Below are 15,364 nucleotides of genomic sequence, written 5' to 3' on the forward strand. Positions count from 1 at the left end.
CCACACTGCCCCCTCAACCCCAAGACAGCCTGTTACTGCGGCACCAACAGCCACAGTCGCCTCCATCTGATAAGACTTATCTACCGCCCCAAGGCAGGCTGGTGCTGGCGTAAGCCCCAAGTGCAAACCCCACACACTGAAGTGTGCCCTCACTCATCAGCCCTGGCCTACTCACTGAGCCTGGTTCATAAATGTGGCCTATAGGCTCTGGTTCAAACTCTCCCAGACCTCTCTTTGAGCCTCATTCTTCTTACCTGCAAAATGGGTACAGCCACTTCCCTCTTCTGCCTGCTGCCAGGAAGGCTCGCATGCATAGGCGTCCAGCCCACACTCAGGCTAGCACAGTATGGGCTTTCCTCACTGAAAATTCTAGTAGAGTCATGAAACTATATCTAATATTTTTGTTTTATCTTGATTTGAGTTCATATGACTTGGCTGGACACTGAAGTCCATGGCAGCGCGACACCAACGGAAACCAACAATCCACAGGGTACACAGGTAGGGTGGAGAGCCATTGGTGCCCAAGAGATCCTCCACAAGCAGGGGGCACGCCCCCTCCCCTGTGCTGCCCCACCCACTGAGGCACCAGCCACTCCCTGGGGAGGAGGGAGGAGGGAGAAGGTGGGAGGAAGGGAAGGCGGGCTGGGGAGAGGGAGGGAGGAAGGGAGCCTCAAAGGCCAAGGCCAGCAAGGACATCCCTTGAGATCACACTGAGCTCACCACATCCATAAGGTGTCTGAACTCTCTGCATCAACCAGCCCAGGTCAGTCTCAACCCCTAAAGAGCCCCCAGCAAGGCAACCCCCAGCCTGTTGCCCCAGCCTGCTCCAGGCTCTCTGACCCACAGCTTGCCCCTAAAGTGTGGGTCATCCTTGAATTCCTCCACAGCTCTTCAGACTCCTTGTGTCTCATCCTCCATCTCTCCCCTACAACGCTCCTTTGTCTACCCTCCCATCCATTTCTTCCAAGATTCTATGCCCTCTGACCCCTTAATTTCTCTCCTCATACTCCCAGGTATGCCTTCCATATACACCAACTCTGCCCCTCAAACCATGCTTTTATCCCCCAAACTCCTATCTCTGACCCAAATCGGATTTCCACTGACCCAAGCTTTCTCTCTCTCTCTCTCTCTCTCTCTCTCTCTCTCTCTCTCTCTCTGAGTTCTCCTGAGAAACCTCACTTTAGCTTTTCCAAGGCTGTTATATCTGCTCCCAAGTCAGTATCTGTTACTATCTCATTGTCTCTGGCTCTCCCAAATCTGTCCCTGACCTGTCAGACCCTAGCTTTAATCTCTATGTCTGCTCCCTGTGTCTTTTCTCTGACCTCCCCAAACTGCTCCCTCCCCCTGCCTGTTGGCCAAAATGTGTTTGTTACTCTAGTCACTAAGTGTGCTCCCCTAAAATCTGTTCTGCCACATGAACCCAAGCCCTAAAACCTGTTTTTACCCACTGAATCCCCTGGTTCCACACTTCTTCTACCCCAATTGTCTTAGCTTCTTCAACTCTTCCTGTGCTCTCAGAATCCATCTCCAGTCATCAGCCATGGCTCTGTCTCCCCAGGTCCATCTCTACCTCTTAAACACAATAGCTGCTTTAGAAAAACCCTTAGCACGGTTACATTTCCCCATGACTCCCAGAATCCATTTCTGACCCTGGAACTACATCTCCAACTTTGCAGCTGACTGTCAAACTTTACCTCTGATTCCCTACCTCATGTTTTCCTAACCCATTTCTGAACCCAAAATTTGCTTCTAAGTTCAGCTCTGTTTCTCAAACCCCGTATTTGCTTCTCCCAAACTCCACAGCTATACCCCACACTTCTGACTTCTTAACCCCACATCTGACCCCCAAATTCCACTTCTAACCCCCTAAGTACCACATTTGCTCCCAAGATCCTGCCTCCGACTCCTTCAGCCCTATGGGACCCTCGCTGAGGGCTGGGCTAGGGCTGTTACCTGGGGTGAGGGGCTGGGCCCAGGGAGAGTTGAAGGTACCGCAGTTGTGCCTCCTAGTTAGGGCAGCACTTTCTCTAGTGGAGCAGCTGATAAGGAGCTTTCATATCCCCCAGCCTCGAGATAAACTTTATCTCTGTCTGGGAGAGTGATAACTGGGGTGGGGGTGGGCCCTTGCTACCAGAGGGGTGGGCAGCCCTAGACCCACCAAGGTGAGAAGTACAGGGTAGGCTATAAAGCGGGAGGGAAGCTGACAGGAAGACAGCAAGAGACATAGTGAGGCAGAGAGAGAAGAGAGGAACTAAGAGAACTGCGGAGTGAGAGGGGCATACAGGAACAAAACAAGAGGCAAGAGGGACATGAAGAGGAAGGAGAAACATAGACTCAAAGAATGAGTAGAAAAAGAGTGATTCAGTGTGGTGGCGCATGCCTTTAATCCCAGTACTTGGGAGGCAGAGGCAGGCAGATCTCTGTGAGTTCGAGGCCAGCCTGGTCTACATAGTGAATTCCAGGCCAGCTGGGGCTACAGGGAGACCCTGTCTCAAAAAGACCAAAAACAAACAAACAAAAAAAAGAAAGAAAGAAAAAGAGTGATCCAGAGTGACTACGGAGAGAAGAAAGAAAGCAGGGGCAGAAATAGAACAAAGGAGGGAGGGAGGAAGGGGGGAGTGAATCATGGAGAGACAGAGACAAAGAATTAGAGAGGGAGGAAAGAGATGGAAGGGGAGCTGGGGACTAAGAGGGAGAACATTTTGTCTCAAGAGAGATGGTGGGAACTCAGGTTGAGAAATCAAGAGCTGTCTTGTCCCCAGCACAGTCCCAACCCTAGGCCTAGCCCTTGGCCTATCTATACAATTGGTACTGAAGGTGGCCTTTATACTCTGTCACTCTTCTCTACAGACAGGGCATGGAGTATTCAGGACCAGAGGCAGGTTTTTTGATCCCTTTTCCTGGACTGCTGGCAATAAGGCACATGGAAGGATATGGAAATAGTAAGATAGGACCAAGAGCTCAGAGAAATAAATAGAAAGAGGAGACACTGGGAGGCAGAAAAAGAAGCAGAGCTGGAGAGATGCAGGATGTTTAGCAATATGAGTAGAGGAGAAAGCTGGAGTAACAGATACAGAGAAGGAATGCCAAGAGAGGCACAAAGAGATACAGACAGAAAGATGGGGAGAAATATCAGAGAAAGATAAACACGGGAAGACAAAAGAAGGCAGGGGAAAAGCATACATTCATAAAAGCACAGAAACAAAGAGAGGATAAAGATACACCCTAAGGGCTAGGGAGATGGATCAGTGGATAAACCACTTACTGAAAAATGTGAGGACCTGAATTCAAATCCCCAGAATCCATGTGAAATCTGGACACGTAGCCCGCATACTTGTAATCCCAGAGCACTTATAGGGAGATAGGAAGTGAAGACAGGAGAATCACTAGAAGTTCACAGGCTGCCTAGTCTGCTATACATAGCAGAAAAATACAAGAGACCCAGTCTCAAAAAAAGGTGGAAGCCTCTGACCTTCACATGTACACCATGGCACAGAGGCACACACACACACAGACACACATACGTACATCATACATATACACACAAAGATAAATTATTTTAAAAACAGTATATCCTAGAAACATAGGAGTATATAGGAGAAATCTGAAGTCAGACCTGAAAGGAAACAGTGAGGAAGAGACCCAGGGAGGCAGAAAGCTAAAGAGACAGACATGTAAGATAAGATAAAAGTAAAAGGCTCTCTCTCAACTCTTAGTTCATCTGCTGTACCACCTCTAATACAGAAGATGGGGAAACTGAGGTCTGGGAGTGGTGGGACTTAGAAGTTCCTAAAAGCAGACCCTCCTCCCCAGGAGGAAGAATACCAGAGACACCTCCCACCTGTCACTCTTCTCAGAGGAAGCCAGTAGCTTTAGGGTGATTTCAAAAGTTGGGTGGGGATGGCAGAGATAAGCGGTGCAGGGTGAGGGTGCTAAGCCCCCCCCCAGCATGGAGCAGGGAGGAACTAAGGGGGCCCTCCGTCTGCAGATCCAACTGGGGTGGGGGAGGGGGAGAGAAGCCGGAAACCATGGGGTTTCTGAGAAAGTCAGATGGCAAGATGCTGCAGATAGGGATGAAGTTGGGGAGCACAAAAGGGTGAACCCCAAGGTCCTGAGGGAACTTTCAAGGGGTCCAAGGGACCAAGGTTATGTACCCCACCCCTACTCAGACTCTTGTCTTTTTTTGGTCTTTCTGAGACAGGGTCTCCCTGTGTAGCCCCAGCTGGCCTAGAACTTACTACGTAGACCAGGCTGGTCTTGAACTTACAGAAGTCCACCTGCCTCTGCTTCCTGAGTGCTGGGATTAAATCTACCCAGACTCTTCTGTAGAAGGGAAGGAAGGGAGAGGGAAGAGAGAGAATAAGAAGAGGAAGTAGGGGAGGAGGAGATGAGGAGAAGAAAGGAGAGAGAGGAAAAGGTTCAAGAAAGAGGGAAAGAAGGATGAAAAAGGAGGGGAGGGAAAGGGAAGAGGAAGGTTACAAGCTGGAAAAGAGGATAAAAAGAGGAGGAAGAAGGGCTGGAGAGATGGCTCAGTGTTTAAGAGCATTTGCTGCTCTTCCAGAGGACCTGAGTTCAGTTCCTGGCCTTGATGTGGGTTGGCCCACAAATGTAACTCCAGTTCCAGGTGAATCTGTTACCGTTTTCTGGTCTCTGAAGGCACCTGCCCTCACATGCACACACATACACACAGACACACACAAGTGTACATAATTTAAAAATAAAAATAAAATCCTTTTTAAAAGAGGAAGAGCAGCTGGAGAGATGGCTCAGTGGTTAAGAGCACTTGCCGTTCATGCACAGGACCTGGGTTTGCTTCCCAGTATCCACATAGAGGCTAACAACTGTCTATAACTCCAGTTTTAGGGGCTCCAATACCCTCTTCTGGCCTCTGTGGGCATTGCACACATGTGGTAAACTTACATATGTGCCAGCAAAACACTCATACACATAAAATAAAATCTTTTTTTTTCGGTGTTTTTGAAACAGGGTCTCCTTATAGCCCCAGCTGGCCTGGAACTCACTATGCAGCCCAGGCTGGCCTCCAACTCACAGAGATCTGCCTGCCTCTGCCTCCCAAGTGCTGGGACTACAGGCATGCACTGCCACGCCTGGCAAAATAAAATCTTTTTTAGTAGTGGAGGAAGGAAGGAGGAGATACAGAAAGGGGAAGAGAGATGCAGTACAGGAAAAGGAGGGTGTAAGAGAAGAAAAGAAATGAGGGGAGAGGAGGAAAGGGGGACAAGGGAGGGGCAAGGAAGCAAAGAAGATGGAACAAAAAAAGAACAGACAAGATGGCATGGGAAGAAGGAAGAGAGATGGAAAAGAGGAGTGAAGAAAGAAGACATGGAAATAAGAGAGATGGGAGAGAAGGAGAAAGGAGGGGAGGGGGGGAAGAGAGGGAGTGAAGGGAAGGAAGATGACGGCATGGATGAGGGTAGAAGAACAAAAGACCGGTGAGTTAATAAGGGGAAAATGGGAAAGAGTTGAAAGGAGGGAAGGATAGGAAGTGAGGTGGAATGAGAGACAAGAGAAATTACAACGTGGGAAGGGAGAAGAGGGAAGAAGAGGAAGGGAATTTGAGAGGTGGAAAGTAGTATAGTAGAAGAAAAGGAAGGCAGAGAAACAGACGGAAAGACGGGAAGGGATAAGGATTTCTGTGCTTGATGACTCTTCCTGTCCTCACAGGTTAAGCCCCAGTGGCCTCATGGAGTTCCCTGGCCTAGGGGCTGTGGGAGCCTCAGAAGCCCTGCCCCAGTTTGTAAATTCTGCCCTGGTGTCCTCAACACCAGAGTCAGGGGGCTTCTTCCCCTCTGGGCCGGAGGGTTTGGATGCAGCAGCCTCTTCCACTTCCCCAAGCACAGCCACTGCTGCAGCCACTGCACTGGCCTACTACAGAGATACTGAGGCCTACAGACACTCTCCAGGTAACTCTTTTGGGTAGCTATCATGGCATTGACTGGATATTGTTGGCGTTGCCATATAGATCCTGCTAGGTCAGAATTCCACTGAGATCATCTTGGAAATGATTAGAAGCTTTGTATGTGGATATGATGACCCCTTTCCCCAAGTTAAGCCCAGCTTTGAGAACACCAGTGTTTCTCAGCCTGCCATATTGGAGTGGCCAATTTTGAGAAGCAAAGTTGGAAGTATGTACTAGCTGCCTTAGTTGTCAGTTGACCTGTATGCACCCAATCCCAATAGAAATCATCCCCAAATCCCAGACAGAGGGGATTGGAGGGTATTACAGTAGCTGTAGTGACCAATGGGGCTCAGGATCCAAGAGTCACCTAATGGCCATCAGTTGTGTGAAGAAGGTTGGAAACCTGGCCGGCCACCATGTTGGGACTGATGGATATCATTGTACCCTGAAAATGAGATTATCTTAGGTTTATCTCTCTTTTTCTTTCCTCTTTCCTCCCCACACCCCTCCAACAGTTTTTCAGGTGTACCCATTGCTCAACTGTATGGAGGGAATCCCAGGGGGCTCACCCTATGCTGGCTGGGCCTACAGCAAGACCGGGCTCTACCCTGCTTCAACTGTGTGCCCCAGCCACGAGGATGCCCCTCCCCAGGCACTGGAAGACCCGGATGGGAAGAGCAGCACCACCTTCTTGGAGACCTTGAAGACAGAGAGACTAAGTCCAGACCTCTTGACCCTAGGGACCTCTCTGCCTGCATCACTACCTGTCACCAGCAGTGCTTATGGGGGGCTTGACTTTCCTAGTCCTTTCTTTTCTCCCACTGGGAGCCCTCTCAGTTCAGCAGCCTATTCCTCCCCAAAATTTCATGGAAGCCTACCCTTGGCCCCTTGCGGTAAGGGTTTCAAAAAGGGACAGGGAGGTTGAGCTGCTGAGTGGCCCAAAGCAAAGTTAAGCTGAGCCTTGTTTTCTCTTCTCTCTGTTCACCCTACCAGAAGCCAGGGAGTGTGTGAACTGTGGAGCAACAGCTACTCCACTGTGGCGGAGGGACAGGACAGGCCACTACCTATGCAATGCTTGTGGCCTGTATCACAAGATGAATGGCCAGAACCGGCCCCTTATCCGGCCTAAGAAGAGACTGGTAAGATCACAGGCTGGCCTCACCTGTATAGGAGACTTGTTCCTACCCATGACAAGAATCCACATTCTCCCATTGTATAGAACTCCTGACCAATTCCTGCCTGTCCCTGTACATAGTATCCTTGCCCTCAACCTCATTCTTTCTTAAAAGGGAACTTCCATCCCTTTCCTATGCAGGATCCCTGTTCTGAACTCCCATCCTCTATCTGCCCTTCAAGGCTTCAAACAGAAGCCGTAACCTCAAGCTGTGCTGAAGCCTCTGCCCTTGCCTTTAACAGTGGAGTTTTCATCTCTGATTCACATTACAATCACTCTGGGTTCCTTCTTCCAGAAGTGATGACCATTGAACTGGGCAAAAGGATTTTGTACTAAGGTTGGAGCCCAAGAGCCATGCATGCTAAGGAAGCACTCTACCATGGAGCTATACCCCTTCAGCTCCAGGATGTCTTTGTTTTGTTTTGTTTTTTGGTCTTTTTTTTCTTTTTTGGTCTTTTTGAGACAGAATCTCCCTGTAGCCCCAGCTATCCTGGAACTCACTATGTAGACCAGGCTGGCCTTGAACTCACAGAGATCCGCCTGCCTCTGCCTCCCCAGTGCTGGGACTAAAGGCGTGCGTCAACACACCCGGCCTTGTTTTTTGGCCTTTTTGAGACAGGGTGTCCTTGTATCCCCAGCTGGCCTGAACTTGCTATGTAGACCAGGCTGGCCTTGAACTCACAGAGATCTGCCTGCCTCTGTCTCCCAAGTGCTGGGACTAAAGGCGTATGCCACCACACCCAGCTAGGATTTCTTATAATTCCCCAGAAGATTGTTTTGTTTTGTTTTGTTTGAAACAGGGTCTTGCTATATAGCCCTGGCTGGCTTGGAACTATATAGACCAGACTGGTCTCCAACTCATGGCGATCTTCCCATCTGTTTCTGTCTCTTGAGTCCTGGGATTACAGGTGTGAGCCACCATATGCCTGGCGTCCCCAGAGAGATTCTGATATGTGGCTAAAGTTGAAAACCATGGATGGAGGTGGTCTCATATAAAATAAACTCTTCTATCCAAGATAAGAACCCTTGCCTTCAGTGTGACTCATCTCAAGCTCTGTGAGTCCCTGTGTCCACTTCCACCTCTGCAGAGCACTGATCTCATATCCTTTTGTCCCCCAGATTGTCAGCAAACGGGCAGGTACTCAGTGTACCAACTGCCAAACAACCACCACAACACTCTGGCGGAGAAATGCCAGTGGAGATCCAGTGTGCAATGCTTGTGGCCTCTACTACAAGCTACACCAGGTGACACTCATCCCTCAGAGCCTGTCCTCCCACCATGGTGGTACAGTCATACCTCACTTGGTCCTAATCTACCTTGAACTTTCTCTTTCACTCAGAATCTTCCTCTCTCCTTTCCTTCCTCATCCTTCGCTTCCTTTGCTCCTTCCTCTTCCCTCATCTCTTTCCATCTTAATGGCCCCCTTCCTTTCCTATTTCATTTTCCTTCACTGTTACCATTCCTTCCATCTCATTCCTCCCTTCCATTGCTCTTTCTTCTCCTGTCTCTCCTATTGCCACCTCCAATCATTCCTTCCACTCCACTGTCCTAGGTCTTGGGGAGCTCCTATCAGTTCAAGAGGCTATTCTAAACTCAGAGCCTTACAACTACAGGCTTTCCTAGGCCCCTATCTATGCTAGTACTGGATGTGTTACCCTAGCCCTTGAACCAATTCCCTATTCTTAAAAAAGTGGGGTTGAGGGGCCAGAGAGATGGCTCAGCAGTTAAGAACACTGGCTTTTCTTGCAGAAGACCCAGGTTCAAATCCGAGCACCCACATGGCAGCTAACAACTGTCCCTAACTCCAGTCCCAGGGGATCTGAGAGCCTCATCTGTCCTCCGCGGGCATTGCATGACATGGGTGCACTTACCTACATGCAGGCAATACGCTCATACACATAAAAATAATAAATAAAATTTTTTTTAAAAAGTGGAGTTGAGAGGGTGTCCCTAGCCCAGACATAGAGGCACAAAGGCTAGGCTAGAGCTGACAACACTGCTGTCTCCCTTTTGGCAGGTAAACCGACCACTCACCATGCGGAAGGATGGAATTCAGACTCGGAACCGCAAGGCATCTGGAAAAGGGAAAAAGAAGCGGGGGTCAAGTATGGGTGGAGCAGGACCAGCTGAAGGACCAGCTGGTGGCTTCATGGTGGTAGCTGGTAGCAGTAATAGTGGGAGTTGTGGGGAGGTGGCCTCAGGATTGACACTGGGTACTACAGGTACTGCCCATCTCTATCAAGGCCTGGGGCCCGTGGTGCTATCAGGGCCTGTCAGCCATCTTATGCCTTTCCCTGGACCTCTGTTGGGATCGCCTACAGCCTCCTTCCCCACAGGTCCTGTGCCTTCCACCACCAGTACCACTGTGGTGGCTCCCCTCAGCTCTTGAAGGTACACAGAATGGCCTTGGCCTTAGGGCAGAGGTGATGCTCCCCCTTGTCTTTTCTTTCTTCTTTCTTTTGTTTTTTGAGACAGGATTTTCATGTACCCAGGCTAGCCCCAAACTATGTACTTGAGGATGAACTTGAACTCTTGGTTCTCCTGCCTCTACTTCCCAAGTACTGGGATTACAGGCATGCACGAGCATGCCTAGCATGTTTTGTTTTGTTTTGTTTTGTTTTGTTTTGTTTTGTTTTGGGACAGGGTCTTACTATGTAGCCCAAGCTGGCTTTGAGCTCCCTATGTAGTTCAGGCTGACCTCAAACTCGAGATCCTTCTGCCTCAGTTCCTGAGTGCTGAGACTGCAGGCATCTACCACCATATCTGGCTCCCCTTCCTCTTAGAGCCATCATCATTCTTTATAATCTAACCATCTGGGCCCTAGACAGCCTCTTGCCTGTACCTTCAAATCTTTTGTAAAATAAAGCTACCAAAGACTTGAAACTGTAGTTGTGAGTTTGGCTGAATAAATAAATGTCAAGGTCAGGTGGAGTGTGTAGTGGTGTCTATGGTTCTACAATAACTGCATCCAGCTGCAATATATGACTACATGAGCTAGGTAATGGATATAATATTTCGCAACTGAAAATCACAATGTGTAAATGTGATGGTATATGTGAGGCTTTGTTGACAGCATCCAGGTGGTTCCATATGTCATGGTGAAGTCGTGTGAGATCGCAAGGGTGACACCATGAGGTAACAGCATGTGGAAATATGTGTAGGTGATGAAGTATGTGAGGTTATAGTTGTGTGGTTGTGCATGACTCTGGGTGATTGTTGAAACAGTATGACAATACATACACTTTGGCAGAGAACCTGCTGGGTAAATATCTGTGAAACACTGAGCAAGAACTGTGCATGCCAGTATGAGGTATAATAAATAGTATGGCTGTGAAGGTGTTAGTTTTCTTGTTGCTGTGACAAAATACCTCATAGTAGCAACTGAAGGGCAAAGGACTTACTTTGGTTCACAGTTTCAAAGGGATTTCTATACATATGTCAGAGAAAGCAAAGAAGATTTCACAGTGGTGGGAACTATAACAAGATTCCTCTCATGACAGCCAGAACAGAAAGCAGAGAATGAGACTAGAAGCAGGGGAGTTCTAAAACCCATAAAGGTCATCCCCAATGACCCACCTCCAACCAACCAGACCCACAACCTTCCCAAACAGTGCCACCAGCTAAGGACCAAGTATTTAAAGAGGCAGAGGCAGGCAGATCTTTGTAAGTTCAAGGCCAACCTGGTCTACATAGTGAGTTCCAGGTCAGCTAGAGCAACAGGGAGACCCTGCTCAAAGAAACGAAACAAAACAAAATGTATATGAATAGGTGTGTATATGTGTATCATGTAGCAGTGCCATATCATGGTGTGTCTAAGGACTAACAACGTGAGAAGTTCTATGTACATTTGTGGAGTTATCAACATGCACAGTTTCCCATTGTGTAAATTAGGGATCCCCTTCCACCAGACCAAAGATGCAGTCTTCAGGAAAGGAAAGTGGAAAAGTGTAGGTTAGGCTGGTAGCTCCAGTGTGGGGTGGTCCCTGGGCCTTCCTGAAAATCACCTCATCTCTTTCAGCCCAGTTCAGCCTGCACCACTGTGGGAAATAGAAGAGACTAGAGGAGACTGAAAGACATAATAGACTCTGAAATAGGATGTGGTAGCTCAGGCCTATAATCCTAGCATTTGGGAGACTAAGAGGCAGGCAGATTGTCACTTTGAGGCCTGCCTGGGCTACATAGTGAGTTCTAGGCCAACCTGGGCTACAGTATGAGACCTTATCCCAAAACAAACAAACAAGAACAAAAACAAAAATAGCCTCTGAATTTTATAACTTATAGGTGGGGAGTGCCACACTGTCAAGTACCTCCTCACACTCCTATTCACCTGAGTGAACAGCTCTCCCAAAGTGAAATATGGTCTTCAATTTAGCAAACATGGGCCAGGGGACTGGAGAGATGATTTACAAGTTAAGAGCTCTTGCTGCTCTTGTAAAAGATCAGCTCACTATAGTCTGCAAAGCCAGCTCCAAGGAATCCAACACCCTCTTCTGGCCTCTGTGGACACTGCATGTGGCATAGTTACAAGCAAAACGCTCATAGACATAAAAATAAATCAGATCTTTAGAAGACTTAAAAGAAATAGACAAACATGTAGATAAGAGTATACTTTTGAGTTGGGAACATCCTAAGACAGGTAGTTCAGTAAAGAGACTCATTCAAGGTCACACATTTTAGCAGAGTTGGGAGTCTGGCCCAGAGTCTGTCTTCATCACTTTCCCCCTCAGCAAGAGGCACTATTTTTGAGTGATTGCCATGGGCCTGGCAACAGGCTTGGAAGCTCTGGTGTTTTAGTTAAGAGCTTCTTAAACTTTTTCTATTTGCAATCTGTTTTCATCCCAGAAATTTTTATGTGGCCCCAGTAATATGCTATATAAAATAGTTATACAACTAGGCATAGTGGTACACACCTGTAATCCCAGCACTCAAGAGGTGGAGGCAGAAGGATCACAAGTTCAAGGCCATCCTTGGCTATCTATTGATTTTGAGGCCAGCCTGGGATACAGGAGTCTCTCTCTTTAAAAACAAAAAAAAGTATACAAATAGTTTATGATAATAAATCATAAAGATATTCATTTTAAAGCAATTCTTTGGTATCTATACAATTTTATCATTTATCAGCCAGGCGTGGTGGCACACACCTTTAATCCCAGCACTCTGGAGGCAGAGGCAAAGGGATCTCAGTTAGTTCAAGGACAGCCAGGTCTACACAGTGAGTTCCAGGACAGCTGGCTTCAGGGAGACCCTGTCTCAAACACACACACACACACACACACACACACACACAAACAAAAAATAATTTTATCATTTATCAAGGATGAAAGCAAACTTGCATACTAACAAGATTTTTTTTTTGGTCTTTTTGAGACAGGGTCTCCCTGTAGCCCCTACAATGCCCACATGGAGGTCAGAAGAAGGTTGCATCCCTTGGAACTGGAGTTATGGACAGTTGTTAGCCATTGTGTAGGTGCTGGGAATCAAACCCTGATCCTTAGCAAGAGCAGCCAGAGCTCTTAACTACTGAGCTATCTTTCCACCTGCTATTAAATTTTTTAAATTTATTTTTATTTTATGTAATGAGTATTTTGCCTGCATGCAATGCCTGTGGAGGCCAGAGAAGGCATTGGATCCCCTGAAACTGTCATTACAGACAGTTCTTAGCTGCCATGTGGGTGTTGAGACTAGAACCTAGGTCCTCTACAAGAGCAACCAGTGCTCTTAACCACTGAGCCATCTCTCCAGCCCCCTTTTCTCATTTTTTTTGACACAGGATCTTACTCTGCAGCCCATGCTGTCTTTCTACCCAGTATGTAGACCAGACTGGCTTCGAACTCATGACAATCCTCCCACCTAAGCCTCTCAAGTGCTGGTACTTCAGGCATGAGCCACCACACCAAGAACAAGCTCTTTATCTAATGATCTGCAGGGATTTCATCCTGATCCTGAACAGGAGCATCAGCCCCTACCTTAGCCCAGTTAGAATCTGACCACACACAGTAAGGAAGCCTCTATACCACCCCTGATGGGAATACCTGTCCTGAGCCTCAATTTTTCTATGGGTCCTGTCTGGACCTCAGGTAGAAACATTTCTGTCATACCACTGTGCTGTAGCCCTCCCCTCCACCTCCTTGAAGTACTTTAGATATAGCCTACTTGCAATAAACTGATTTCTGAACAATAGACCTGACTTTCTCTACAGAAATCTTCATCCTGAGCCCCTTCAGGAACCCTGATCATATATGGAAGTTCTTGCTTTCATTGTTGCCAATGACCCACAATGACCCCTGACATCAGCTGTCACAACAAGCCTGAATCTCACGTCCTACCCTGTGGTGTCTGCAGGAATCCAGGATCCAACTTGCAACACAGACTTACTGGTTTTACAGAGGACCCACTTTCAGTTCCCAGTACCCACACGACACCTCACAACCATGTGTAACTCCAGTTCCATGAAATCCAATGCCCTCTTCCAGAGGGCATCAGGCACACATGGAGCACATCTTTACATGTAGGCAAAGCACTCACACACATAAAACAAAAATACATAAATCTTTTAAAAAAGAATCTCTAATCTGACCCTTTCTAGGAACTCCCATCTTTACTCTCTGGAAATACTCTCCTATTAAAGATACAGTTCACTGGAAGGACACTTGCCAAGACTGTGCAAAGACCCTGGGTTCCATCTATATCATTATAAAAAGATAGAACTTGGGCTTGGAGAGATGGCTCAGCGGTTAAGAGCACTGGCTGCTCTTGCAGAGGACCAGGGCTCGATGCCCAGGACCCATATGGAGGCTAAAAACTTTCTGTAACTCCACTTCCAAGGGATCCAATGCCCTCTTCTGACCTCCATGGGCACTAGATGTACCTACCTACATGCAGGCAATACATTCATATACATAAAATAAAAATAATAAATAAGGGCCGGGCGTGGTGGCACACGCCTTTAATCCCAGCACTTGGAAGGCAGAGGCAGGAGGATCTCTGTGAGTTCAAGGCCAATGCACATAGGGATAGGCACATATAAGTGCATAAATAAATAAATAAATAAATAAATAAGATTTTTAAAAAATAGAACTTGTTAGCAGTGTTAATTACTAGTAATTAATAGTATAAATAATTAAACAGAAAAGTATTTGAAAGGGCTGGGGATGTAGCTCAGTTGATACAGTGTTTGCCAAGCATTCGCAAAGCCATGAATTCAATCTCCAACAAAACACAGACACACGCCGGGTGTGGTGGCGCATGCCTTTAATCCTAGCACTTGGGAGGCAGAGGCAGGTGGATCTCTGTGAGTTCAAGGCCAGCCTGGTTTCCATAGTGAGTTCTAGGCCAGCTGTGACTACAGGGAGACCCTGTCTCAAAAAGACCAAAAAAATAAAAATAAAAACCACAGACACAGAGAGAGACACAGAGAGAGAGACAGAGAGAGAGAGACAGAGAGAATGGCAAATGTCTATAATTCCAGCACTTTGGAGGTACAGTAGATCAGTCAGGGCTCTCTAAAGGAAAAGAACTGATAAAATATGTATATAATTATAAATATATATAAAAGGGTATTTATTAGATTGGCTTACAGGGTAGGGTCCAGATAGTCCAACAATGGCTGTGTTACACTGGAGAGGCTGAGAATCCAGTAGTTGCTGAGTCCATGAGAATGGATGTCTCAGCAATCCTAGTCTGGTCTGAGGGCCTGGAGGATTCCTGAAGAGGTGCTGGTCTTTAGTTAAGGTGGGTTTTCTGGATTCAAATAATCTGCTCAAGAAAGTCTCCCACTTTTTAGTTAATTCCAGATCCAGTCAAGTTGATAACCAAGATCAGCCATCACATACAGGCAAGAGGACCAGAAGTTCAAGGTCATCCTCAGCTATTTATCAAGTTTAAGGCTAACTGGAAGTACATTAGACCCAGTATCAACAACAACAACAAAAAAGTATTTGACAATTATGGCTTATCTTAGAAATGCCCTCCTGACCAAAAATAGGAAACCATTAAAAATATTTTATAGAGCAGGACTTGGTGGCGCACGCCTTTAATCCCAGCACTGGGAGGCAGAGGCAGGCAGGTCTTCGTGATTTCAAGGCCAGCCTGGTCTACATAGTGAGTTCCAGGCCAGCTGGGTCTGGCCTGTGTCTCAAAAAGACCAAAAAAATAGACAGACAGACAGACAGACAGATAATTTATTCTCTCTCTCTCTCTCTCTCTCTCTCTCTCTCTCTCTCTCTCTCTCTCTCTCCGTGTGTGTGTATAAATTTTAAAGAACAAAATC

At 47.1% G+C, this 15,364-nt stretch overlaps 1 protein-coding gene across 1 annotated transcript; it reads left to right on the forward strand.

The window, feature by feature from the left end:
• Positions 1 to 671: 671 nt before the first annotated feature.
• Gata1 (GATA binding protein 1) lies at positions 672 to 9,524 on the forward strand. The gene is made up of 6 exons (XM_008842551.1): positions 672 to 763; positions 5,686 to 5,924; positions 6,436 to 6,813; positions 6,914 to 7,059; positions 8,214 to 8,339; positions 9,113 to 9,524. The coding sequence occupies exons 2-6, from the start codon at positions 5,705 to 5,707 to the stop codon at positions 9,482 to 9,484; spliced, it is 1,242 nt and encodes a 413-aa protein (XP_008840773.1). The 5' UTR covers positions 672 to 763; positions 5,686 to 5,704; the 3' UTR covers positions 9,485 to 9,524.
• Positions 9,525 to 15,364: the final 5,840 nt, after the last annotated feature.

Source organism: Nannospalax galili, unplaced genomic scaffold, assembly GCF_000622305.1.
Source record: "Nannospalax galili isolate Female #2095 unplaced genomic scaffold, S.galili_v1.0 scaffold741, whole genome shotgun sequence".
Lineage (NCBI taxonomy): Eukaryota > Metazoa > Chordata > Mammalia > Rodentia > Spalacidae > Nannospalax > Nannospalax galili.

Bases quoted from the DNA above. Each gene is read 5' to 3' on its own strand.
- Gata1 (XM_008842551.1), top strand. From the start codon at position 5,705: ATGGAGTTCCCTGGCCTAGGGGCTGTGGGAGCCTCAGAAGCCCTGCCC. The intron at 5,925-6,435 runs GTAACTCTTTTG...CCCCTCCAACAG, and splicing joins GGCCTACAGACACTCTCCAG to TTTTTCAGGTGTACCCATTG. The intron at 8,340-9,112 runs GTGACACTCATC...CCCTTTTGGCAG, and splicing joins TCTACTACAAGCTACACCAG to GTAAACCGACCACTCACCAT.